Raw genomic sequence first — 26,140 nt, forward strand, 5'->3', positions numbered from 1 at the left:
TCAACCTTCCTAATGACACAACCCTTGAATACAGTTCCTCACTTTGTGGAGACCCCCCCCCATTAAATTATTTTTGTTGCTACTTCATAACTGTAATTTTGCTACTCTTATGAATCAGTTGACCTCTATGAAAGAGTCGTTCGACCACCAAAGGGGTCATGACCCACAGGTTGAGAACTGCTGCTTTAAAGTCTAATTATTTAATTTCCCCCAATGATCAGTCACACTTGTAAAAAGCTGAAGTTGCAGTTGGGTAATATGAGAAGAAAGAATAAGCGTATACATTTTTTCATTGTGCTAAGAAGTCCTTCCTCAAAGGGATCTCGCCTTCCCGGGCTCAAGTCTGGGAATTGATTGTGAAATATCTCTCTTTCTGTTGAGTTAGACTGACATTCACATGATCTAGAATTTTTCTTCTTGTACAGAACAAATAAATGTTTAGTAGGTGTCTAAACCCCTAAGGCCACCCTGCCTAAATCACTAAGCAGATAAGTCCATATGAGTTAGGCTATTCTGATTACTATTTGACTCTGCTGTACATTGTGTTAACCATACCCACCTTTTCTCTGTTAATTGTTTCCATTTGGTCTCTACCATTATAGGCCCAATCAATCCCATTGTAATTAGGTGTCTTAATTCATTTAGGACCATTCCCACTACCAAACCTGACTTAACATAAAATAGAAACCACAGAAGTGTTAAGGGATGCTGGAACTCCCTTCATACATTTGTTCTTCACTGTTGTTGTAAAACATATGTCATCTGGGCACTCCATGTAACTACTCTGATAAATCCACTCTAACATGACAATTTACCAAAGCCTTTGGGGGGTGGGCAGAGTCCTTCTACAGTATACCAAGATTGGGCTAGTACTTAATGATTTATTTTAGGCCATCATGCAATTAATACTTAAGTAAACCACTCTAATAACCTATTAGATCATCTCCTAACCTCTTGAGCTGAAACACTGAATCTGAGCTTAATGGACCCATATCAACCAACTCAGACTTATCCACCCTTATGAATGTCATGCTAAGTGTTTCCATATAGATTATTCAGGGTTCTGTTTGTATATATTAGAAACTCTAGCCATTCTTTTAGTAGTATAGTGCACCTCTTCTAGGGTCATCATTTGTACTTCACATTTTGGAACTCGCTGGGTCTTAAGTATAGTTATAGTTACAGAGGAGTAATAGGCAGTAAGAATTTTTCCTAGGAATGCTCAGAACTATCTTATAAGGCATTTGTCCCAGAAAATGTTCCAGATAAAGTACCATATCTGCATGTATAGTAGAATTACATAATCTCCTCAAGTATGAGTGGATTTCTAAGGAAAGTAGTTGAGTAAGCCAAATACATCTACAGGGAAATCAGGGCACAGAACCTACAAGTAGTTTTTGGCAAGTGTTACTTTCCAGAACCCATTTGTTGATCTGTAGCATTAGGCAAGTACTCATCCAATAACCATACAGGATATTTGAGATTTCCTCCTGGGTCTACTATCTGAACACCTCTTTCCACATCCCAGAGCCAATGAGAAGAGAGGTGGGAGTCACTTCCTGACTCCCCACACACCTCAGATGAGCCAAACAGTGAACCAGACACCTGGCACAGCCAATGACTGGGTGTACCTCGCTTTGCATCTACAGTGTAGTCAGCGTACCTCAAAAAAAGGCACAGCCAGGCAGGAATGTTGCACAGCATGGGAAATAGAGTGAAGTTAACAAAGGAAGACAGAAACATCTTGGACTTTCCACAGTGCCAAAACAATTGTGTACTCCACATGGAAGAAGCTGGGACCACCCACGTGGCTCTAGCACCTGAGTAGCAGAAGTTTTGACCTTTTGGATTGCTTTAAAGTAAAAATAAACAAACAAAAACTGGCAGTGGTTGTTTTTATTTTCTGGTTTTCCCTTCTTATTTTCTTTGTATTGATCAACCACCAGTCATAACAGGAGAGAAACCATCCCTAATAACCACACTCCAAAATATTCACAAAAGTCAACCACAGGTGCAGGCATAGAAAAAAACAACAACAACCAAACAAACAGTAACCAGGTGTTCTTTGTTTGGTTTTGAAGAAACTCAGTAAAGACTTTGACAAACTGAATAACATCATCAACTTGACCTGTTAGACACATTCAGAACACTGCCTAACAACAGCACAATATACGCTCTTTCCCAGTGCACATGGACGATTATACAGAATAGGCTGTACATTATGCCACTAAACAAGCTTTAATTAATTTTAAAACATCAAAGTATCACAAATCATTTTCTCAAATCACAATGCTATAAAATTATAAATTAAAAATAGGAAGTTCAAAGAGGGAGTATTGAATACATGGAATGGAACATCAACCTGCTTAAAAACGAATGGGTAATTGAAGAACTAAAGGATGAAAAATTTTAAATTCCATGAAATAAATGAGAGTGAAAGTACAATATACCAAAACTGTTATGACATAGCAAAAGCAGGACCCAGAGGGCAATTTATAGCACTTATACAAAAAGTAGAGAGAACTAAAATCAACACCTTTACCTAATATCTTCAACAATTAGAGAAAAAAAGCAACAACATAAAATTTAGCCTCCAAGAGAAAATAAATAAGATAAAATCAGAAATGCATTAGTTAGAAAACAAAAAAATAAATAAACAAGAAAAGGAGTTGTTTTTTGAAAGGTTTAACAAAATTGAAAAACCACTGGTAAATTTGATAAAGGAAAAGAGAAGATGAAAATATCAAGAATAAAAAAAATTAAGTGGCTGACATAACAACAGAACAAACTGAAGTATAAAAGATAATAACATGAGGAAGCATCACAAATTTGCAAACCAAGAATGAATGGAAAAATTTCTAGAAACACATTATGTGCCTAAACTTATGCAGATTTATGTTGAAAAAATCTCAATAGACTCATAACAAAAGAAGAAACCGATCAAATCACTTAAAATTCCCCACAAAATATACAGTATGTACTCGTGTATAAGCCGAGTTTTTCAGCACAAAAATGTGCTGAAAAACTTGGGTTCGGCTTATACAAGGGTCAGTGGTACCCCAGCGAGGTGTAACACCTTGCGGGTGATTGCCGTTCCTCCGCTGTTCATTCAAAGCACCGCACCGCTGACACTGCAGGGCTTTGGATGTTTGTTTACTTACATCTAACCAATCAGAGCCATCCTATGACGTGGACGGCTCCAATTCGCAGAAGCGCCCGTAGTGATTCACTTATGCTGGCAACTGAACTGGTAAGGATGTGTCTGTGTCTGTGCTCTGTCTCTCCCCTCTGCTCTCTGTGTTAATTCACATCCTGCATTTCCTACCCTAGGCTTATACTCAAGTCAATCAGTTTTTCTGGTTTCCCAGGTAATAATTAGGTACCTCGGCTTATATTTGGGTCGACTTATATTTGAGTATATATGGTAGTCCAGGACCAGATAGTTACACATGGAAATTTTATCAAACTTTCAGAGAAGAGTTGACACCAATTCTACTCAAATTATTCCAGAATAGAAGAGGTCAGCAAACTCAAACTCATTTCATGAAGCGAGCATAATATTAATATCAAAACCAAGCAAAACATTCTCAGAATAGAAGTTACAGACCAATTTTCCTTATGAACATAGATGCAAAAAATGTTCTCAACAAAATCCTAGCCAATAGAATCTAATATATATCTCAGTGGTGGGATTCAGCCAGTTCACAATAGCTAATACCCAACTTCTTCTTAAGTTCAGCAAATTGTTTGTTAAAATGACTCTTGTAATTAGGGTTCTCGCTAAGGTGGGCAGCTGCCTGGGTGCCCAATGTGGAAATTACAAATTTAAATTCCTACTTCTTTTTAATGTTTGTCTGTGTAACAGTGTGCATTGTAAGCTTCCATAGCAACGTTCATTCTGAGCACAGGTATAAAAAATAGGTGGAACCATGATTATAATATCTATTTACTCGTTATATAAAACTCGTAACACTTCTGATGAAATGGTGCACTTTGATTCCCTTGCATTTTTTTACTTCAGTAAACAATCATAATGTGTAGAGAAACAGTGTCAATGACATGCTGTCATTCATTATTCCAGCTTTGTATTACACCCCTAATTCTCATGAGGTATTGAGTGAATTATATCATTTCTGAAAGTGTCCAAAGAGCCAAAAATATTGTCAGAACAATTGCTGTAAATTCAACAGAAGTGGAAAGATGAACACAATATGCTCAGAGAAGAGAAATAGCCTGTTTCTAATCTATCAAACACAACGACTATTGCCTAATTGGCCTCTCTCTAAAGGAATGGGATCCTACTCCTACAGGGAAAATGGGTAAGGATAAATTACACAGTCAATGAGGTTCAGATGAAAGCAAAGAATATTGAAAGAGAGGACACCAATTAAGAAGCAATATGGAATATGTTAAATAATAGTTTCATTGGTTTTGTCAGGTATTATTTAATATTTTGCATTAATATTTTAAAACATTTTATTTTAACATAATCTAGTTTGTGTATATCTTTTATTGTTCCTACTTACATATTAACTCTATGAAATAATAAATGACCTTTCTGCATATTGTTTTTTTAAAGCTTAAAACTATCATTAGGGCTTCACACTGTTAAATTACTTTAATCCTCCACCCCACTGACTATATATATATATATATATATATATATATACACATACTACATGCACAAACATATATACATATATATAGATTTATATATAAATACATCAAAATCACAGTGGAATCTATACCAAGTATGCAAGCAAATTATCAAGGGTTCATGGAGGAGGGAGGAGTGGGGAGGAAGGGGAAAAATGAGGAGCTGATGCCAGGGGCTTGGGTGGAGAGAAGATGTTTTAAGAATGATGAGGGCAATGAATGTACAAATGTGCTTTATACAATTGATGAATGTATAGATTGTGATAAGAGTTGTATGAGCCCCTAATAAAATGATAAAAAAAGAAAAGAAAAGCCACACAATCCACCACATAAATAAAACCAAGAAAAAACACTACATTATCATATCATCATTTCACTAAATGCAGAAAAGGTATTTGACAAAATCCGACACCCATTATACTCATTAACATAGGCATCAAATGGAAACTCCTCAACATAATTAAGGCTATATATGCACAAAGACCAGCACCTTGCTTAATGAGGAGAAGCTGAAAGTAATCCCCTTGTGAATGGGGACTAGAAAGCATGCCTTTTTATCTCTTCCAATATTGTGCTGAAAGTCTTAACCAGGACTATTAAACAACAAAAAGAAATACAGAGCATCCAAAGTATCAAAGAAAAAGAAAAACTTTCTATTTGCAGATGATATGATACTATATGTAGAACTCCAAAGACATGATACGAAAATTGTTGGAAAGAATTAAGCACTTTAGACACATTTCAGGTTACAAGAACAACAATCAAAAAATCAATTGGATTCCGGTATACTAAGCAAGAGAATGCTGGTGAGGAAATCAAGAAAACAATACAGTTTACAATAGCCACACAAAAGATGAATAATTCGAAGAAAACTAATAAGAGAAATGAAAGGCTTTTATAAAGAAAACTACAAAAACAGTACTACAAGAAATGAAAAGGAACTCACATAAACAGAAGAATGTTAGTGAAAATGTCAATACTACCCAAAGCATTCTATGAATTTAATGCAATTGCCCATTCATATTCCAGCATTATTCTCTTAAAAATGGAAAAGCTTATGTGGAAAAGAAAGGCAAACAAAATAGAATAAAATAGGAGGCTTCTCACTTCCTGACCTCAAAACCTATTACATAACCACTATAGTCAAAACAGCTTGGTATTGGTACAATGAGAGCTGTGAGATCAATGAAAAGAACAGAGAACTCAGAAATAAATTCATTCCCCATACAGTCAGTTGATTTTCAACTAGAGTTTGCAATACAGTAAATGGGAAAGAGATAATCTCTTAAACAAATGGTCCTGGCAAAACTGGATTTTCATTTGCAGAAGAATGAAACAGGAGCCACACCTCATTCTATATACAAAAACAAATCAAGAGGGATTGAAGACCTAAATGGAAACCCTAGAACTATAAAGATTATTAATGAGAAAATAAGGAAAACTTAAATGCCCTGACACATGGCAAAAACACTATGAAATATAATTTAAAATGCAACCAGCAATAGACAAAGTAAATGAATGGGACCTCCTAAAAATAGTCACTTAAATGCATGCAGAGAATCTATGAAAAAAGTAAAAAGGAATCCACAGCTTGTGGGAAAAATTAGCACTGGTACATTGAACAAGGGACTAATATCTAAGAAGTATAGAAAATTACACACCTCAACAAGAAAAATGATTGATTGAATTTAAAAATGGGCAGATGACATGGACAGTTCACCAAAGAAGACACCCAGTCAAACATATAAAGAAATGTTCACAATCACTAGCCATCTGAATTGTGTAAATCAAAACAATGCTGAGATACCACCCCATACTAGCATTGATAGCAAAGTTCAAAACAACATAAAATAACAAATACTGGATAGGTTCCAGAGAAATTGGAGTCCTCATACATGGCTGGTGGGGTTGAAATATTGGGTAACCACTGTGGAAAGGAGTATGGCCCTTTCTCAAACAAATGGGTATAGAAATGCCATAGAACCCAGCTGTGCTAGTCCGGGTGGACTAGAGAAACAAATCCAGAGACACTCATATAAGTATAAGAAAGAATTTTATATCAAAAGTAATTGTATATTAGGAAAACATCTCAGCCCAGTCCAGATTAAGTCCATAAGTCTCATATTAGCCCATAAGTCCAATACTAGTCCATAAATCTCTCTTCAGACTCACACAGTCACATGCAATGATGCAAAATGCAGGAAGATCACAGGCCAGTCAGTGCAAAGTCTTATGGATCCAATGGCGGATCCAATGGGGTGGAAATATCTCAGTGCTGGTGCAGGTCTCTACATGGCTCCTCCAGTTCTCTGAGTGTCTCAACAGCAGGAAAGTGAAACAGGAAGAGAAGAGGGTCTTACAGGGCTCTCAAGTCTCTGTGTGGCTTGTCCACAGAAAGGTTAAGACAGGGGCTAGCCCCAGTGCCAAATACTAAGTGGACACCCCAGAAGAATTTTATTTCAAAGGACGGCATTGAATCTGCAGCTCCGGGAGAGGGACATATATGATCAGAGCACACGGGAGTGGATGAAGGGGAAGTAGGATAGCGTGGAGCACATCCTGGCCCACCGGACCCTGAGGACGATGACCCCAATTAGAGCAGCCAGTCCACCGAGAAGACCACATAGCCAGCCCCACTATGAGACATGATGTCACTCACCGACCCATGGCCCTATGGGGGACAGCACCGGAGACACAGTGTGGGAATTGCACCCGACCTGATCCCACCACACTGAGGCAAAGCACTGGGGGAGTGCAGCCGAACAGCAAAGGGATAGAGTGGAAAGGTCCCCAGGGAATGGTGAAGGTGGACTTTGGGGCCAGGGTGTGGTGCCCCAACAGACTGGACTGGAAAACCCTCCTAAAGGAAAACACTCCTGAAGGCCAACAAATGATCCTTGGGAAAAAAAAAAAAAGAAAAGAAAAAAAAAAGAAAGAAAGATAAAGACACACAGAGAGAGGAAGTTCCTAGAATCCCCATGAATAGACCATGCCCACAAAGAGGCATCATCAGGCTGACTAGATTGACAGGCTAGACTCCACCCCTTCATTTATTTATCAAGTTGACATAAAATTATGTAACTACCACATCAACAATCCCTTTGGTTGATATATACCTTAATGAAATAAGAGCCATAGCGCCAATAGCTACATCTACACCATGCTCATTGCAGCATTATTCACAATAGCAAGAAGATGAAAACAACCTAAATTCCCATCAGTGGAAGAATAAAGTAATTCTGGTGCATACACAGAATGAAATACCATGAATCATTAAAGGAAAATGAAACTATTAGTACCTCTTAGTATGAATGGATTTGGAGAACATTATGCTGAGTGAAGGTAAGCAATCATAAAAGGACAAATACTATGTCAGACAAATATAATAAAAGAAAAAATCAAGACAAAGGTTTTAATAGCAAAAGAAGTAGACTTTGATGATTACCAGGAATAGCAGGGGATGAATACATGGAAAAACAATAGGCCAGACGGTAAATAAGTGCTAACTGGGATGAAGGGGAGGATAGTAGACTACAAGAGGGTAGGTCATGCATGCTATTAGGATGCTTGATAGGTAAGTTGTTGGAATACAAAAATGATCATCTGAAATATTAATTCCAAGTTAATTCATAGTAAAAGTTTTAAAACAAATAGGTAATAAGAAAGACAAAGGCTCACACATTTGTAGAAGTGGGTAAGTTCAGTCTGGTTCAAGACCATGGGTCAGATATCAAGTTGGGGGCTTCTCCTGACTTACAAAGCTGTGGGGGTCTTACAAACCCGGAAGCAGGAAGATGAAGCAGGAAGACTACAGGCTGGTGGATACAGAGATGGATGGATCTAAGATCAATATATCTGGTTTGTGACTATAATGTCCAATGAATCCAAGGTTATCAGTTCAGATGGCAGATGACTCATGGCTCTCCTGAGATCAGCAGACAATCTGGCAGGCTGTTGCCTCGAGTCCCAATGGTCCATCAATCACATACAGGCTCCAGACTCATCAGAAAAGCAAGCATACTCCCTGCAGCATCTATTTATATAGTAAGCAGGCCACACTCCTAAGGAAACTTCATTAGGAGTTGCATTCCACTTTAGTCTTCTTTAACTGATAGGTTGCTGGTGGTGATTGATTAACTACAATGTAGGGAGAGGAACTAATGAAAGTCAAATGAAGGTTGAACATGATCGTGGCACAAGAGGAAAGTAAAAGGAAATAGAAGAAAGAAGTAGGAGGCAAATGACATTTATAGAGGTCTAAATACAGACACATATATATGTAAATATATTTCTATATAATGATAGGGAAATAGATCTATGTACATATATCTATATGTTAAGGATTAAGGTAGTAGATAGACATAGGGCCTCTACTTAAGTACTCCCTCAATGCCAGAACACTTTGTTCTAATTTCCTGGCATTCCGTGATGCTCACTTTCCTGACACGATTACTGAAGGCAAAATGGGTGCATAAGCAAATGTGCCCAGCTATTAGAAGATACAGCATCTGGGGTCTTAAGGGTTTGAAGAAAAGCAAGCAGCCATCTAGCTGAGAAACAACAAAGCCCACATGGAAGAAGCACACCAGCCTGTGTGATCACGAGGTGTTGATGGGGTCTGGTATCAGGCATCAAAAGACCTAGAACAGACAATCATATTGATGTAAATGAGGGGGAAGGCAGAGTGGAGACCCAAAGTCCATCTGTAGACAATTGGGCATCCCTCACAGAAGGGTCACAAGGAAGGGACAAGCCAGTCAGGGTGCAGAATAATACTGATGAAACTGATGAAACACACAATTTTCCTCTAGTTCTTTAATACTTCTATCCTGCCACTATCATGACCCCAATTCTACCATAGAAATCCTGCTAGACCAGAGCATGTACACTGGTATAGATACGAGGTCTCGGCACATGGAATCCAGAATATATAAGCCCCTCAGACCCAATAATGAGGGTAGTGATACCATGAGGGTAGGGGGAAGGTGGCGGAAGAAAGGGGGTATTGATCACAATGATCAATGTATTTATACCACCTTGGGGGAAAAACAATAGAAAAGTAGGTGAAGAGAGACAGTGATTGGTGTACAATAAGAAAATAATGATAATTTATAAATTATCAAGGGTTCATGAGGAGGGAGGAGGAAGGGGGAAGAAATGAAGAGCTGATACCAAGGGCTCAAGTTGAAAGAAAGTGTTTTGAAAATGATGACAGCAACATATGTAGAAATGTGCTTGACACAATAGATGGATATATGGATTATTATAAGAGTGATAAGAGCCCTTAATAAAATGATTTAATAATAATTCACATCAGATCCCATCATGATGTTGATTACATTATGTTGCGTAGCATCATGGAGGATTACTAGATAATTGTCAAACCACTCAGAATTCTGACCTCGCCAAGTTGACAAAAAACCTAATCCACCTCTCAACCAAAAAAAAAAAAAAAATTCTGGTAAGATGGCTTATGAGGAATTCTACCCAAAGTGTAAAGAATTGGCTCTATTCCTTCTCGCAACTCTACCAACAGTAGACTAGAGGGAATACTTTCTAACTCATTCTATGAATAGTCATAGAACAAATAAAAATAATCAAATGATCATGTGAGTACATGATGGGATAAGTAATGTTATGAGTCGTCTTGGCTGGTCCATGGTTCCGATCTGTTTAGCAGACAGTTTGTAATTACCTTCAATTTTGTGTTCTGATGTGAGCAGCTGATCCTCTGAAAGGGGAGTGTCCTTGAGGCTGTAGTTTGCCTTCAGTATCTAAACGAATGTTCTGACAAAGTAAACCCTCTTTCATCACCTGTCCTCTTATTTTTGCCTGTAGACACCGCTGATGTTCCACCTGACTTGCAGATTTTTGAATGATTCACAAACTCCACAACTCTTACATCCAATAGAGGCCTCCAGATTGTTAGCAGATCTGCAGATTTGGGATTCTAGAAGGTCTACAACCACATGAAGCACATTATCTCCTGACATTGCGAGTGAGGGCTTGCCAACCTCCGTGTGAGGTATTTCCTCACAATTGCACGAACCTTTTCCTTCAAGTAAATATCTCTGTGTATTTTCAGATACACGTCACTGGTTTTGCTTCTCTGGAGAATAGTGATAAAATACACGATTATCTCAATTAGTGACAAAAAGCAATTTAACAAAAAACATTCAGCAATTTGGGAGTATTAGGAGAATTCCTGAATATGATAAAGAACATTTATGAGAAACTCACATTATCAGAGGAGAAGACTGATGACTTCCACTTTTAAAATCAAGAATAAGACAAGAAAGCCTAATCTCATGACTGTTAGTCAATATTTGGGTAAGGAAGGAAATGTCCTTATTTGGACACCTTTTATATATTTTTATATTGTGAAACTATCCCTTTCCATAGACGATATGATCTTATATAAAGAAGACTCTCAAAGTAACTACTAGGGTTAATGAGTCCACAAAGTGGAAAGACACAAGGTCCCACAAAAAGCCATTGTGTTTCTATGTTGTTATTGTTGTTAGATACCATCCAGTTGGTTCCAAGCCAGAGTGACCCTATGCAAAACAGAACAAAACACTACCTAGTTCCGCACCATCTTTACAATTGTTCCTGTGTTGAGTGCATTGTGCAGTCACTGTTTCCATCTATCTTGTTGAGGGCCTTGCTGGCTTTCACTCCCTGTCTCCTTTACCATGCAGGGTGTTTCTCTCAGACCACACGTGCAAAGTGCTCTTGGGTGCCCTCTGGAGGTACTTCTTCTAAGACAGATTAGTTGGTCCATCTGGCAGTCATGGTACTTGCAACATTCCTCTCCAACACCACAATTCAAACACATCCCAATTCTTCTTTAGTCTTCCCTTTTCTTTTTTTTTTTTTTTTCCGATTATGTGAAGCCTTTATTATAGCAGGGAAGCCCGAACTGCAGAGGGGCCATCAGAAGGTGTAGTCTGTCATGCTGCAGGGCCAGTGTTTCTCTGGTCGAGCCTTTTACAGCATTCAGGAAGCAAGCAGGGTACAGAAAGCAGAAAAAACGCGTTAAAAATGCATATAGCATTAAGTAAGCAATAGTGACAGAGCAAAAATAAAATGGATTTAAGCACAGTTCTTAGGCAGCCCGTTTTATGACTCTCCCCTGGATCTTGTCTTCAGTTAAGCCTCCCTGGGAAAGAAAGGATAAACACACCTGCTCTGGAGAGAACAACTTACTGGTCCTCTCAGGTAAGGAAAAGTGTAAACTAGTTTACCCTAAGGACGTTTACTGGTTGGGCATTCCATTCAAGTGATGATAAAGCACAGATGGCATTAGACAGAACAAAGGCCAAGTTCAATGGTGAGGCTTGTCCAAAAGATGGGGTGGGGTGGGGGGAGGGTTGCTTGGGAGCAGAGGAATTTTTGTGAAGGTTTTACCTTAGCCTTCAGGTCAATGAAAAAGTGGGGTGACATGAGCTGTCTCCTTCACAACCATGATCCTAAAAGTAAGGCAGCTACTTTATTCTGAACTAGGAAGTGGCACAGCAATTGCAAGTGTGCCCCATAATGAGAGGTGCTTCCCTGTCCACTCTCCATCTCAGGCATAACTTGGGGAGAAAAAGCATATTTCTTTAGTTACGCCACCTAGTGAATGTTTTTATTAAGAGAGAAGAGGCATTGTTTGATATCTGGATTAAAGTCTAAAAAGACTATTCAGAGAATGCAGATACGTAGTTAAGAGCATACTGTGACTAGCTGCCCTTCTGAAAGAGAGGGTTCATTTGACATTTTGTGTACCAAATTAGGGAGACGTGTACCCCAAATTGCTAAGTAGCAATTCTGGATTTTCTGGATCTAAGGATTCATTCAGGTTAAAGTTGAATGAATGTACTCACACAGGGCTATAGAACCACGATTCTTGTTTTAATGAGAGAAAACAAGTGGGGTTTGACTAGATTTTCATAGTCCTGTCCATGTCAAAATCAGCTGTACTAGTCATTTAAAAATATTCTTCAACATGGGTGGAGAGAGACAGGAGATATGTGTAAGATATGAAAAAGAATAATTTAATGGCTGGCCCCACTATGAGACACGGTGCCCCCCAGTGGCCAAGGGCGCTACAGGGGACAGCACCGGAGACACAGCGCGGGAACCGCACCCGACCCGATCTCACCCCACTGAGGCAAAGCACTGGGGGAGTGCAGCGGAACAGCAAGGGAATGGAGTGGCAAGGTCCCCATGGAATGCTGAAGGTGGACTTTGGGGCCAGGGCATGGCGCATCAACAGACTGGACTGGAAAACGCTCCCAAAGGCCAACAAACGATCCCCGAACCAAAAAAAAAAAAAAAAGAATAATTTATAATTTATCAGGGGCTCAGAGGGTGGGGCACGGAGGGAAAAATGAGGAGCTGATACTCAAGCACAAAGAAAATGCTTGGAAATGATTGTAATATACGAACAATGTGTTTGATTCAATCGATGTGTGGATTGTTATAAGAGCTGTAAGAGCCCCCAATAAAATGATCAATAATAAAAAAATTGTGATCAAATAATCTTGCAAAAGAAAGATAACCTCGCCCTAAATCTAAAATAAAGGCAAAGGGAAAATCGGTGTTTTTCTGCTGGATTATCAGCGAGCACCCTTGGGCTATCTGTGCCAAGAACTTCATGTATTGTTCTCGAGCATCAAAATGGTCAGCAGGCCGGTTGTAGGCGGTCCACACTGGCTCTCCAACAAATAGCCGCATGATTTTACATAGTTCTTTTCGTCGAGTGTGAAACGGTGATATATTCCCGCAGGGAGAGTTATCATGTCACCTTTCTCCATGGAAATCCGGATCCACTTGTCCTCCTTATCTCTTACATCAAAATAACCACTCCCATCCAAGACATATCGAATCTCATCATCGAAATGTAAATGTTCCTCATAAAATATTTTAATCTTTTCTTCATAGTCGGGTAGTTGCTCTCTGCACACCGTGATTATGTCCATCCAGGAGTAGTTCCTCTCTTGGCAGATCTTTTCTAATGCTGGGTCATTCTCATAATTGTCCGCATCCAATTTCCAGTAAAACACGCCGAGCCCACGCAGTTGCTCCAGGCCGACCGGGCGGCCGGGCTCCAGCCGGTGGGGCTTCCTCGGGTCGTCCGGGGACTCGTCCATGTACCACGCTTCCACCATCTCCCCGGCAGGCTGCAGCACAAGCCCCACAATGGACTGACCGCCCGCAGCTGCTTGTTCTGCCAGTCTTCCCTTTTCAACGCCAAACTTTCACATGCTTATGCAGCAATGGAAAACACCATGGCTTGAATCAGGTGCACCTCAGTCCTCAAAGTCACGTCCTTGCTTTTCAATATCTAAGGAAGTTTTGGGCAGCAGAGTTACCCAGTGCGACCCCCCTTTTGATCTCTTGGCTGCTGCTTCCTTGAGCACTGGTTGTGGATCCAAGCAAGACAAAATCCTGACAACTACAATCTTGGGTTTCTTTATGCCAACAATAAACTATCTAAAAGGAAAATTAAGAAAATAATTTCATTTACAATGGTACCTAAAATAATAACATTCCTAGGAGTAAAATTAACCAAGGAGGTGAAAGACTTGCACACTGAAAACTAAGGAACTTCGGGCAAGATGGTGAACTCTACATAGCTTTTATCCAACAAAAATAACAGAGACCTACCCCAAAAGCTACAGATGATAATCCTAGAACCATGAGATTCAGAGGAAAAAGAGAAGTGGATAAAATATAAACTAGCAGACGCAGTTGAACAGAAGTGGCCAGAGAGGAGATAGATGTCAGCTAGCCTAATGTCCCCCTCCTGGTCTTGAACTTTTGTAAGCAGCATTCCATCTAGACAGTAATTTGGGACAATGTTCCTTAGTGATGAGAAGATGGCATTCTTCCTTTCCCCCCACACTCTCCTGGTCACCAGAAGCATGGCTAGCCCCCATCTTCACCCACCCTGTGCTGGTGATAGCCTTGTCTCTGTGCAGTCCCCGATCAGCCAAAGGTCAGTGCCTTGCACTTGTGTATTAGGGCATTAGGTGCCCCACCCCACTGCCTGGAAGCACATGAACTTCCTTCCCCTCCTCAAACCAGGAGAGCATGAAGTGCTTGGGTCTCTGGTTGTGCTCACACAGGCAGGAACTTTCTGTAACTAGCTGCATTTTTCCAAGGACAAATTTCATAGGGTTAAGAAAGAAGAAGGAATAAACAGTAAACACAGAGAGAAAGTGGGATCAGTGATGGTACATGAAGGAGAACTCAATGGATGAGTTGATTCATAATGTGTGAGTGGTTGAATGTAAAATGGATCTGTTCTGCAAACCTTCATCAAATTCACAATACAAAGTTTTTAAAAAGCAAACATTTATGAAAGACATTTTAAAAAATCTAAAGAAATGGAAGAACATTATGTGTTCATAGATTGGAAGACAATGCCCAAAGTGATTTATGGATTCAATGAAATCCGTACCAAAATTATAACAGTCTATATTAAAATTTATGTGGTATCGTAATGTCCCTGGGAAGCCAAATCAATCTTGAAAAAGACAAGTAGCATAAGGTTAATACTTTCAGACTTCAAAATTTACCATAAAGCTACAATAGTCAAAGAAATTTGGTATCAGTATAATGATACACATACAGACTAATGGAATGTAACTGAGAGTCCGGAAGTAAACTTACACATCCGTGGAAAATTGATTTTTCAATAAGAATATTGAGTGGCAGCAACTACAAGTGCATGAAAAGTTAAATATGATTAGTCAATAAGAAGATAAAAACCAAAACCACAATAACCTACGACTTCACATCATCTAGAATGGCAGTAAATAAGAGCGTTCAGTGACTATGTGGAGTAATTGGAAACTTCTTCATTGCTGGTGGGAGTGTAAAATGTTGTAACGAAAGTAGAAAACACACGATGATTCCTCAAAAAGTTAAAAATAGAATTTCCATATGACCAGCGTTCTGCTCCTAAGCATGTACCTAAAATAATTGAGAACAGAGACTCCAGCAGATGCTTGTGTACCAGCGCCTCCTACAGTTATTATTTGAAATAACCAAAAAATGGCAGTGACTCAAGTTTCTATCAAAGAATTAATGGATAAATAAAATGATATATAATACAAGTAAGTACTGGTTAGCCTTACAGAAAAAAATGAAATTGTGATATAAACTATGATATGGATGAAGCCTGAAAACATGCTGAGGGAAATAAATCAGATACTCAAACTGAACTCACTGCAAAAGTGATTCCGGACTCATAGCAACCATATAGAACAGAATAGAAATGCCCGTGTGGATTCCCAAGACTGTACATCTTTACAAGAGGACAAAGCCTCATCTTTCTCTCAAACCAGATGCAAAAAGACAAATATGATGTTGTGACGTTCGGTGCCACCAGTTGGTTCCAATACATAGCGACCCTCCATGCAACAGAATGAAACACTGCCTGCTCCTGGGCCATCTCACAAGTTTCCTTATGTTTGAACTCTTTGTTACAGCCATAGTGTCAATCCTTCTGGTCGAGGACCTTCCTCCTTTGGCTGCTCCTCTCTTTTATTTAGCATGATGTACTTCTCCAGAAACTGGCCTTTCCTGATAATATGTCCAAAATATGTGAGAAAAGATCTCACTGTCCTAGCTTCTAAGGAGCATTCTGGTTGCATTTCTTCCAAGACAGATGTTTGTTCTTTGAGCAGTCCATGGTGCTCTCAATATTCTCCTCCAACACCATAATTCACATGCATTACTTTTCCTTCAGTTTTCCTTATTCAATGTCCAATGTGCACATGCATAGGGGTTATTGAAAACACTACAGCTTGTCGCTGTTGGTAGGTGCCATTGAGTTGGCTCCAATAAAGAGTGACCCGATGCACAACAGAATAACCACCAATTATCCCTCTACCTGAGTCCATTGATGCAGCCAATGTGTCTATCCACCTCCTGGAAGGCCTTCCTCTTTTTTCCTGTCCTTCTACTTTATCAAAAAACTATGTCTTCCAGGGACTAGTCTCTCCTGGCAGTATGTCCAAAATATGTAAGACGAAGTCTTGCCATCCTTGCCTCTAAGGAGCACTCTGGCCTTATTTCTTCCAACACAGACCAGTTTGTCCTTTTAGCAGTCTGTGGTATTTTCAATATTCTTCTCCAGCACCACAATTCAGATCCATCGATTCTACTTCAGTCTTCCTTATTCAGTGTCCAACTTTCCCATGCATATGATGCAATGGAGAATACCATGGCTTGGGTCAGGCTCACTTTAGTCCTCAAAGAAACATTCTTGTTCTTCTATACTCTGAAGAGGTCCTGCAGCAGATTTGTCTAATCAATGTGTCTTTTGATCTCAACCCCACAGGGCAGAGTAGCCTCAGTATTTCCCAGGGTTGTAAATCTTTATAGTGGCTACCTTCCACATCGTTCTTGCATGGGGAGGCTGGTGAGTCAGCTACACTGACCTTTGTGTTAGCAACTTTGCACTTTACAACTATGCCACCTGAAAACTGGTTAACCTTTATCTTGAGCCCATGTGTGAAACAGGGCCTATCATTTTGGCTTCATAAAGAATCAGATTCCCTTTTGTATTTGTAATGTTTTAATCAGATTTTCTGCCATGCCCCTTACCTTCTGGCTTAATGCTTATTCTATAAGCATTGCTTTAACCCTTTTTCTATCTTGGGAATAAATCTTGGTCGGCAAGACATTTTGTTTTAATTATAGTTTCTCATCAGCATCGACTTGGCTGGAATGGGCATTTGGAAAAGGCCATCTGGACCATTTGAACCATAAGGGCTAGCTTCTTTGCCCGACTCCAGGTCAGATGCAAGACGCCGCAGCCAGGACCTCCAACGCAGCACACCTAACTACCCTAAGCGTGCCTAAAGCTTTTTGCCCGGCAGTGACGTAAGGTGCGAGTGGCGTTCTCCCGCGCCTTGGCCTGCCTGTAGGTCCCCAAAGCGCAGCCCTGTCCTGTAAAGCGCCTGGGGGCTGTCAGCGCGATCTCAGCTTGCAGCCTCGCGGTAGCCTCGGCGCGGCTCCGCCCAGGATGCGTGTGCGCGTCCTCAAGCTTCCTCCCCATCTCCGGCCTGCCGGCGCGGTGGCTCTTGCAGTCACCGCACCGCACCGTCCTGCTGTGGCCCTCCCAGCCTCACCCGCGAGGTCGCATCTCCTAGATCCGTATCCTGTGCGCATCGTTGCTGAGTCTGCGCGTCCCAGGCCCGCAGCCCCGGCTAGCACCGTCCTTGGTTGGCGGCGCCCGCGCTGCCCATGTCCTGTCTGGCGGACACGCCGGCTGGAGGGCGGAGATGAAGATCTGGAGCTCCGAGCATGTGTTCGGGTGAGCGGCGGGGCGTTCCCTGCTCCGGGGGCTGACCTCGAAGGGTCTCGGACCCTTCATGGGTGGGGCGGGGGAAAGGCCAGGGACCCTGAGAGATGCCTCGCACGCTGTACTAGCTAGCGGGACAGTCTTGAAGTTTGGGTGTCAGTGGAGCACAGTGCCTTGGTCTCCTGAAAATACGGACGGAGCAGCTCTTCCTAGGGTGATTAGTAGGAAGCAAACCACAAGTTCACTGCCCCTTTTTGATCACGCAGATGCCAGAGTGGGCTCCACGGATGCACGTATCCCAGGACTCCCTGGCAGACCCTGTTAGGAGTGACAGGTCCGCTTGCAGTACCTGGACCTGTGCTATGGGGTGTACCTGGCCTCTGAGGGCAGTGAACAACCCCTCTTCATAGCTGTGGGTAGTAGACAGATGCGGGTGGCTTGGGGCCTGGGGAGGTGGAAATGGCTTCCCACCTAAGGCTATCCCACACTCAGGAGAAGGTCCGTACTTGCTAGCAGAGTATTTCAGTTTATGGGAAAGGTGCAAGGTGAGGAGACCAGAAAGCTACTTGGATGGCTGTAGGGATGGGAGGCAGTTCCGGGTAGGGCAAATCCAAGTGCTAGGTTATTAATCAAGAATTTGCGATTCCCCAGGACTAATGAACCTATGAAGAGAGCAAGTAGAATAAAGGTTGGGGCGGGGGTTACAGGGGCGGTGGTGGGGTTAAAGGGAGACCATGTCAAGGAGTCCAGGAAGAAAAGGTATGTTTGGAAACTGACTGTGGAAGTAATCATCCAATTCTGCTACACGTGATTGAACTATGGAATGATATGATATATCCCAATCAAATAAATAAATATATTAATATAAATATATATATATTTAAGTTTGCGATTCCAAACCACCTAGAGATGTCTCTGAAAATAGGCCTGGTGCTCTGTTTCTGAAAGGTGGCAGCCTCAATCTGTTGAGCACAGCTACATTCTTCAAAGATGAGGTAACCATGTATCAGAATAGACTGAACATTGAATGGAATAACAACAGCAAGGATTGGGAAGGGCAGCTGGCCTAGCCAAAGCCAGCAGGGAAACCGTGAACTTTCAAAGTGCCTTTGTCATGTACAGGGACAGCATTTTCTTAAGGTTATTGATCTGTTATAGTCAGAAATAATTCTTTAATATGTATTTTAAAGGAACATGGCTTTAACATTTCTGACTCCATTAGTTGCTATGGATTCTGACCCATGCTATTCCATGTGACCCCCTTTAAAGAGAATCATGTCTTTTTTTTTTTTACTACAATGGAGCAGAATTATTGTCCTTTGGCCTTTTAATGAAAATATATTATACAAATTATAAAGTGTGTTTTAAAGCTTGAATTTTTAAATTAAGTCCTTAAACTTGGTGTACTCAAATTTTCATCTTAATTTTTGTGCTGTCTGCAGCGTTTTGCAACTAAGGTTCCATAAGAGAAGTAAGGCCCAGTGAAATGATTTCAAAGACTATTTTTTCAATTCTCTAAAGGCTGGCAGAAGTTGCCACAATTTGAGGTGCAAAGACGTTCGGTCATTGCAAGCAGTGCGATGATAACTGGGGCATTGGGGTTCTAGTGGAACGGTGGGGGACTGATTTGGGAAATACTGGTCACTATTGATACGACACCTGGTCGTGTAGTGGGTTACATGTTGAACTGCTAGCTGCAAGGCCAGCAGTTTGAAACCACTAGCCACTTCTGTGGGAGAAAGACTAAGCTTCGTACTCCTGTAAACATTTAGAGTCTTGGAGCTGGCCTAAAGGGTCGCTGCGAATTCGAATTGATTAGCTTACAGCCAGTACTGATACTTTTGAAAAATTTTTATAGTTTTCAACTACCATTGAATTTGAACTTAAAAGTAATGAACTGTAATGCACTTTGACAGATCTGGACTTTAACTAACCGAGGGTAAAATGGCTGAAAAGGTTATGAAAGCATATTCTGTGCAGTGGGGGAATGCCTATAAACCTAAAGTCCCAGTGCCAGTAGAGTTGATTCTAACTCAGACTGTGGCCCTAGGGTAGGATGGAAGTGCCCCCCGGGGTTTCCTAGACTGTCAGCTTTATAGAAGATGACTGCTACAGCTTCTGTAGATTGCTACAGCTTCTGTCGACTGGCTGATGGGTTCGAGCTGCCAGCCTTGTCAGTTAGCAGCAGAACATTTTCATCATGATGCTACCAAGGCCTCCTTATAGTGTCTGCAGGATGGGACAGAATGGGAAGGACACCTTTCCGGCTGGGTGCTTATAAAATTTTCCCCATGATTTGTTCTCTGAAATTTCTGATCTCCTTTTCCTATCCCCTACCCTCCTGAGGTTTCTAGAGCTTTCTCTTTATTTTTCTATAATTGCTTTCTATTTATCTATTTGCTATACTGTTAGGTGAATATTTGGAAATAAATTTATTCTAGAAAATCAATAACAGATATTAAAAAAATATTTATCTGATTATGTTATGCTTTTTTATTCTTAAGTCCAGCCCACATCCAGACCAAACGCTTCTAGCCCTGGAGATCAGTCACAACAGAGAGCAGTGTAAACACTCCTATGAAAGGAGAAACCCATTTAGAATTAATATCAGTGTTTTCTAGATGGGTTTTAAAATAGTTTTAATTGTTATTTTAAACAAAGACTAAAATTTATGAATTTATAGAAATAGGAGTATTGAAAAATTAGCAAGTATTGGAAAGTTGTGAATGCCATCTCAACAATATGGACAGGTTTCAGGTAAACTTTTAACAAAATCCTAAGTAACAGAGCCTGTCACAATAGGGCTGTATGAGTTGGAATTAGCTCTATGCCAGTGGGTTTTGTTTACTTGTCCTCTAGTCAAGAATAACTTTGTGTCATGGGAATTTAAAACATATCATAGATTTTTTTTACTTGTAATAATAAGTAAAGACAAAAACAAAAGAAAAAAATAATAAGTAAAGAGACAGGGAGATAGCTCTCAAAATACTGTTTTCCCAAGCCAAGGGCCCAGTGAGCTGAAATGCCAGTGAAAAATGGGAAAGTATGCACATCTATCACATTTCAGGGGACTTCAAGGCATTATTCATAAAGGGCTGGGAAAACTGTTGCTGCAGAAGTTGCCTTCAAACTTCTCACTTTGAAAAGGTATACATTTGACTGATTACTTTTGGTTTCTTGATATAAAATCATTATTCTGGGGCCAAGTAGAGGACAAACAGGTTTTTACTATGTGTGCACTCACAACCGATTAAGACCAGTTCTTAGCCGGACTTCTGTTAAATAACCAAAATGGAAAATGGATAAGGTTAGAGAACCAAGGCAGGTATTGTGCCCCGATGGCTGCTATTGGTAGCTGGATGGTTACGTACAACATTAGCCCATTCTGTGCCAGGAGATCTGATCAGTTTGCTGTTCTCAGTAATTGAGTGGTCAGTACTTTTTTTCAAGGTCTGTCTTAATTCAAGGTTGTCCACTCCTTTGATTTCAACATCTACCTGGAAAGGTCTCTGGTAGGCAGTAACAGCTTTGGAGAGCTGATGCTGGAATGCAGGCATGTTTTGTAGCCAGGGGCAAGGAATAGATTCTCCCTTCCCATGCCTAGTACCTTTTAATAAGAGAACTAGAACATTACAGTCGTCTTTTCTAATACCCTTACCAAAACCATATTCCTATTTTTGCCTATTCCCATAGATAGGAAGATGATTAACTCTGTAGGTATCCTTTTGAAAATCCATACTCCAAAGGCCATTTTGACTACATTTGTGTATGTGTGTATATATCCATTAAAAAGTCTATTAGGGGGTATAAAATATGGCATCATCTTGTACAGTTCTTTAGGCAATTTTCTGTTCTAGCCAATATGTTTTGAGTTATGTTATATTGATATGTATACAGATAGAGAGATAGAAATTCATTTTAATAGCTGAGCAATACTATAGTGTGAATATGTCACAAATCATCCTTTTGCTTTCTGACGGGACATTTCCTCCTATTACAAATCAATCTAAAGTTACTACTCTGTTTATATTTCTGGTACAAGCATTCACTTAGGCCATGCCGTAGCTGTCTAGTGCTACGATAATTGAAATACCATAGATAGATAGCTTTAAGAAATAGAAATTTATTTTTTTCACAGTTTAGGAAGCTAGCAGTCCAAATTTGCGGAGCTGGCTCTAGGAGAAGGCTCTGGAGGAAGGTCCCTGTCTTTCCTGAGCTTCTGCTTCTAGACAGTCTTCACATAGCTTAGCATCTCCTTCTATCCAACTCTGCCTGCTAGCTTGAGTTTAAGATCTTTTGTATCTCAAAGAGATTCACCTGACACTGATCGTCTCGCTAACATAACAATGATAGATGGATTATACCACAAGCATACAGGTTAGGGGAATAGCGTTCAACCTGTGACCAGTCATCTATTTCTCAGTGTTTTCAGAAGTTCCTTACCCTCCTAATATATTTTGAGACTATAAAAGGGTGGGAATAGCCGTAGACACTTTCCAATTTCAGGATGTTTAGGGTGAATCAAGATTACTGATCCCTGTGGGATCCAAGTCAGGCATATTTCCACTCTCCAGATGTTTTTCTTCTTTTCTGACAACAGCTGACCTTCCCATGACACTTTTTCTTCTCTTCTGGACTTGATAATGTATTGCAATGACCACATAGACCTCAAAGACCATCATAGAATGGTGAAGAAGGGCATTCCCAAACTTAGGGCTCCTGACTGGGCTGTCGGCCCAAATTCCTCCTTTTTACAACTCTGGAATTTGCTTTTGCTTGTTTTCTTTCTTTTTCATTCTTTTAAAATCATTTTATTGGGGGTTCATACAACTCTTATCACCATCCATACATCCATCCATTGTGTCAAGCACATTTGGACATTTTGTTGCCCTCATCATTCTCAAAATATTTGCTTTCTGCTTGAGCCCTTGATATCAGGTCCTCATTTCCCCCCTTTCTCCCCCTTCCCCCCTCCCTCATGAACCCTTGATAATTCATAAATTATTTTTTTTCATGTCTTAAATTGTCTGATGTCTCCCTTCACCGACTTTTCTGTTGTACATCCCTCAGGAAGGAGGTTATATGTAGATCCTTGTAATCAGTTCCCCCTTTCTACCCCACCTTCCCTCCACCCTCCCAGTATCAACACACTCACCACTGGTCCTGAAGGGATCATCTGTCCTGGATTCCTTGTGTTTCCAGTTCCTGTCTGTACCAGTGTACATGCGCTCTTCTAGCTGGATTTGTAAGGCAGAATTGGGATCATGATAGTTGGGGTGAGGAAGCATTAAAGAACTAGAGGAAAGTTGTATGTTTCATCATTGCTGCCCTGCACCCTGACTGGCTCGTCTCCTCCCCGAGACCCTTCTGTAAAGGGATGGCCAATTGCCAGCAGTTGGGCTTCGGGTCTCCGCTCTGCACTCCTCCTCATTCACAATGATATGGTTTTTGTTCTTTGATGCCTGATACCTGATCCCTTCTGCACCTTGTCGTCACACAGGCTGGTGAGCTTCTTCCATGTGGGCTTTGTTGTTTCTCAGCTAGATGGCTGCTTGTTTATCTTCAAACTTTTAAGACTCCAGACACTATATCTTTTGATAAGTGGACACCAGCAGCTTTCATCTCCAAATTTGCTTATGTACACATTTGTCTTCAGTGATCATATCAGGAAGGTGGGCACACACTGATAGGATTTTTTGTTCTTTGATGCCTGATACCTGGTCCCTTCTACACCGTGTGGTCACAGGCTGGTGTGCTTCTTCCATGTGGGCTTTGTTTGTTGCTTCTGAGCTAGATGGCTTCTTGTTTACCTGCAAACCTTTAAGACCCCAGATCTTTTGATAGCCAGGTACCACCAGCCTCTCTTCACCACATTTGCTTATGCACACATGTTGTTTTCAGTGATCGTGTCAAAGGTGTGCATCATGAAATGCCAATTTAATAGAAGACAGTTTTCTTGCATTGAGTAAGTACTTGAGTGGAGGTCCAATGTGCATCTGTTGCCTTAATACTGAACCTATAAATATATCCATGTAGATTTCCCCACCATCCTATATAAGTATATTTATATATGTTCATGTCTGTATTTAGACCTCTATAAATGCCCTTTGCCTCCTAGTTCTCTCCTCTATTTCCTTTTACTTTCCTCTTGTCCCACTATCATGCTCAGCCTTCATTTGGGTTTCAGTAATTTCTTTTGGTTACATTGTCCTTGCTGAATCCCTACCAGGCCTCACACACCCTCCTTGCCAGTAATTTTGGATGACTTGTTGCTCCCTCTTCCCTGGGTTGGTCAACACCACCTTCTTTCCCCTGCCTCCCCCTCTTTCATGTCCCCCGGGAACCATCAGTCCCATTGTTTTCTCCTCCAGACTGTTCATCAAACCTATCTTATCTAGATAGATCTGCAGAGATAATAATATGCACCAAAAAACAAGGCATAGCACAAAAAAGCGACAAAAGAGAACAGAGTGATGACAACAACAAAGAACACCAACGACCAAGACAATAATAAATTAATTAAACACAGAGAAAAACCTGTAAGTAGATCAAGGTTTGATTTTTGATCTCTAGGCATGTCCTCTAGTCAAGTCCTGTGAGGTGCCACATTTTGGCCTCAAAGTCTATCTTTGCACTCCTCCCTCAGGAGCTCCCTGCTCTATTCCCCCTGTTGCTCTGCCACAAGCCTTTAGTGTTTTGCCTCGGTGTGGTGGGGTCAGCCTGTGCCAATCCCAATATTGAGTCTTCAGTGTTGTCCCCCGTAGGGCCATGGGTCAGTGAGGGATGTCGTGTCTCATAGTAGGATCAGCCATATGGTCCACTCTGTGCTTTGACTGTTCGGAGCAGACACATCGTCCTTCAGGCCTCGTGGGCCAGGATGTGCTCCACTCTCTTCCTCAGCTTTCATTTGCTCTTGCGTGCTCTCATCAGACATGTCCCTCTCCTGAGCTGCAACTTCAGTGCTGTCCTCTAAAGTGAATTCTTCTCTGGGGAGGAGCAGTTGTCCACATAGCTGGGATTGGGACTGAGCCCTCAGGCCCCTCCACTGGCTCCCCTCTCCATGCCGCCATGCTGCATTTGCATCCCAGACCACCGAATTTAAGTCTGGTCCCTCTTTCTCTGTGGAGAGACAAACAATACCTTCCCCTTGGGCGGGTCAGTTTCCTATTCCCCTACCACACATCTCTATCTTTTATTCCCCTTTCCTACTCCTGTTCCTTATTAGTTGGCTACCATATGTACCCCTGGATTTGGTCTGGCCACTGCCATACTACCTGGACCTTACTCCTGGAGTGGTTGTATAAAGTAGCCTTTTTCCTGTGTCCCTTTTGCATTTTTCTTTTCTTTTTCTTTAGAAACTTACCTCAGTGACCTCATGTTGTACTTGTCCTTTTGTGCTTGGCTTACTTCACTTAGCATAATTTCCTCAAGTTCTTCCCATGGGGCATTGTGCTTTCTGAGTTCCTCATCACAGATTTTTAATCCATTCATCTGTTGATGGAAATTTGAGTTGCTTACATATCCTGGCAATTGTGTACTGTACCACGATGAACACTGGAGCACAGATGTCTGGCCGTGGTTTGTTTATTGCCTCTTCTGTGTAGATGCCCAGTAGTGGGATTGCTGGGTTGTATAGTAGCTCAATTTCCATCTGTTTTATAAATCGCCAAATCGATTTCCATAATGGCTGTACATACCTACAGGTCCACCAGCAGTGGATGAGAGTTCCTATCTCACCACAGCCCCTCCAACACTTGTTTCTTTCTGATTTTTTGAACTGGGCTATTTTTTAGGGTGTGAGGTGGTATCTCATTGTTGTTTTAATTTGTATTCTCTTATAGCTAATGATCGGGCACATTTTCTCATATATTTATTGGCCGTTCAGTTTCTGTAAAACTTCTGTTCAGGTCCTTTGCCCACCTCCTCAGTGGACAGTTAGTTTTTCTTTCATTGTAAACTTGCAAAGTATTGTAGAGTTTAGTAATAAGGCCTTTGTCTGATGTGTCATTGCTAAAGATGTTTTCCCAGTCATTGGGTTCTTATTACTCTCTTGGTCAATTCTTTTGATGTACACAGTAACTTATCTTCAATGTATCCCACTTGTCTATTTGTGACTCCTCTGTATTTGTATCCTTCCTTGTTTCCGATAACCTATATATTCCCCGTGCCAAGGTTCTCAGG

The 26,140-nt window shown here is 40.9% G+C and overlaps 1 protein-coding gene and 1 pseudogene across 4 annotated transcripts in view; one reads left to right on the top strand and one right to left on the bottom strand.

Moving 5' to 3' along the window:
• Positions 1 to 12,861: 12,861 nt before the first annotated feature.
• Positions 12,862 to 13,859, bottom strand: LOC142427348 (acireductone dioxygenase pseudogene; annotated as a pseudogene).
• Positions 13,860 to 17,712: 3,853 nt separating this feature from the next.
• Positions 17,713 to 26,140, top strand: part of PRELID3A (PRELI domain containing 3A) — a 73,356-nt gene continuing 64,928 nt past the window's right edge. For all 4 annotated transcript variants that reach the window (XR_012780040.1, XR_012780041.1, XM_075532662.1 and 1 more), the window contains exon 1: positions 17,713 to 17,971. Coding sequence is in view for 2 of the 4 variants with exons in the window: in XM_075532662.1 (XP_075388777.1) it covers positions 17,940 to 17,971 (32 nt within the window). In the remaining 2 variants the exon portion in view is untranslated. The remainder of the gene's footprint in view (positions 17,972 to 26,140) is intronic.

The sequence above is a fragment of the Tenrec ecaudatus genome, chromosome 15 (assembly GCF_050624435.1).
Source record: "Tenrec ecaudatus isolate mTenEca1 chromosome 15, mTenEca1.hap1, whole genome shotgun sequence".
Taxonomy (NCBI): domain Eukaryota; kingdom Metazoa; phylum Chordata; class Mammalia; order Afrosoricida; family Tenrecidae; genus Tenrec; species Tenrec ecaudatus.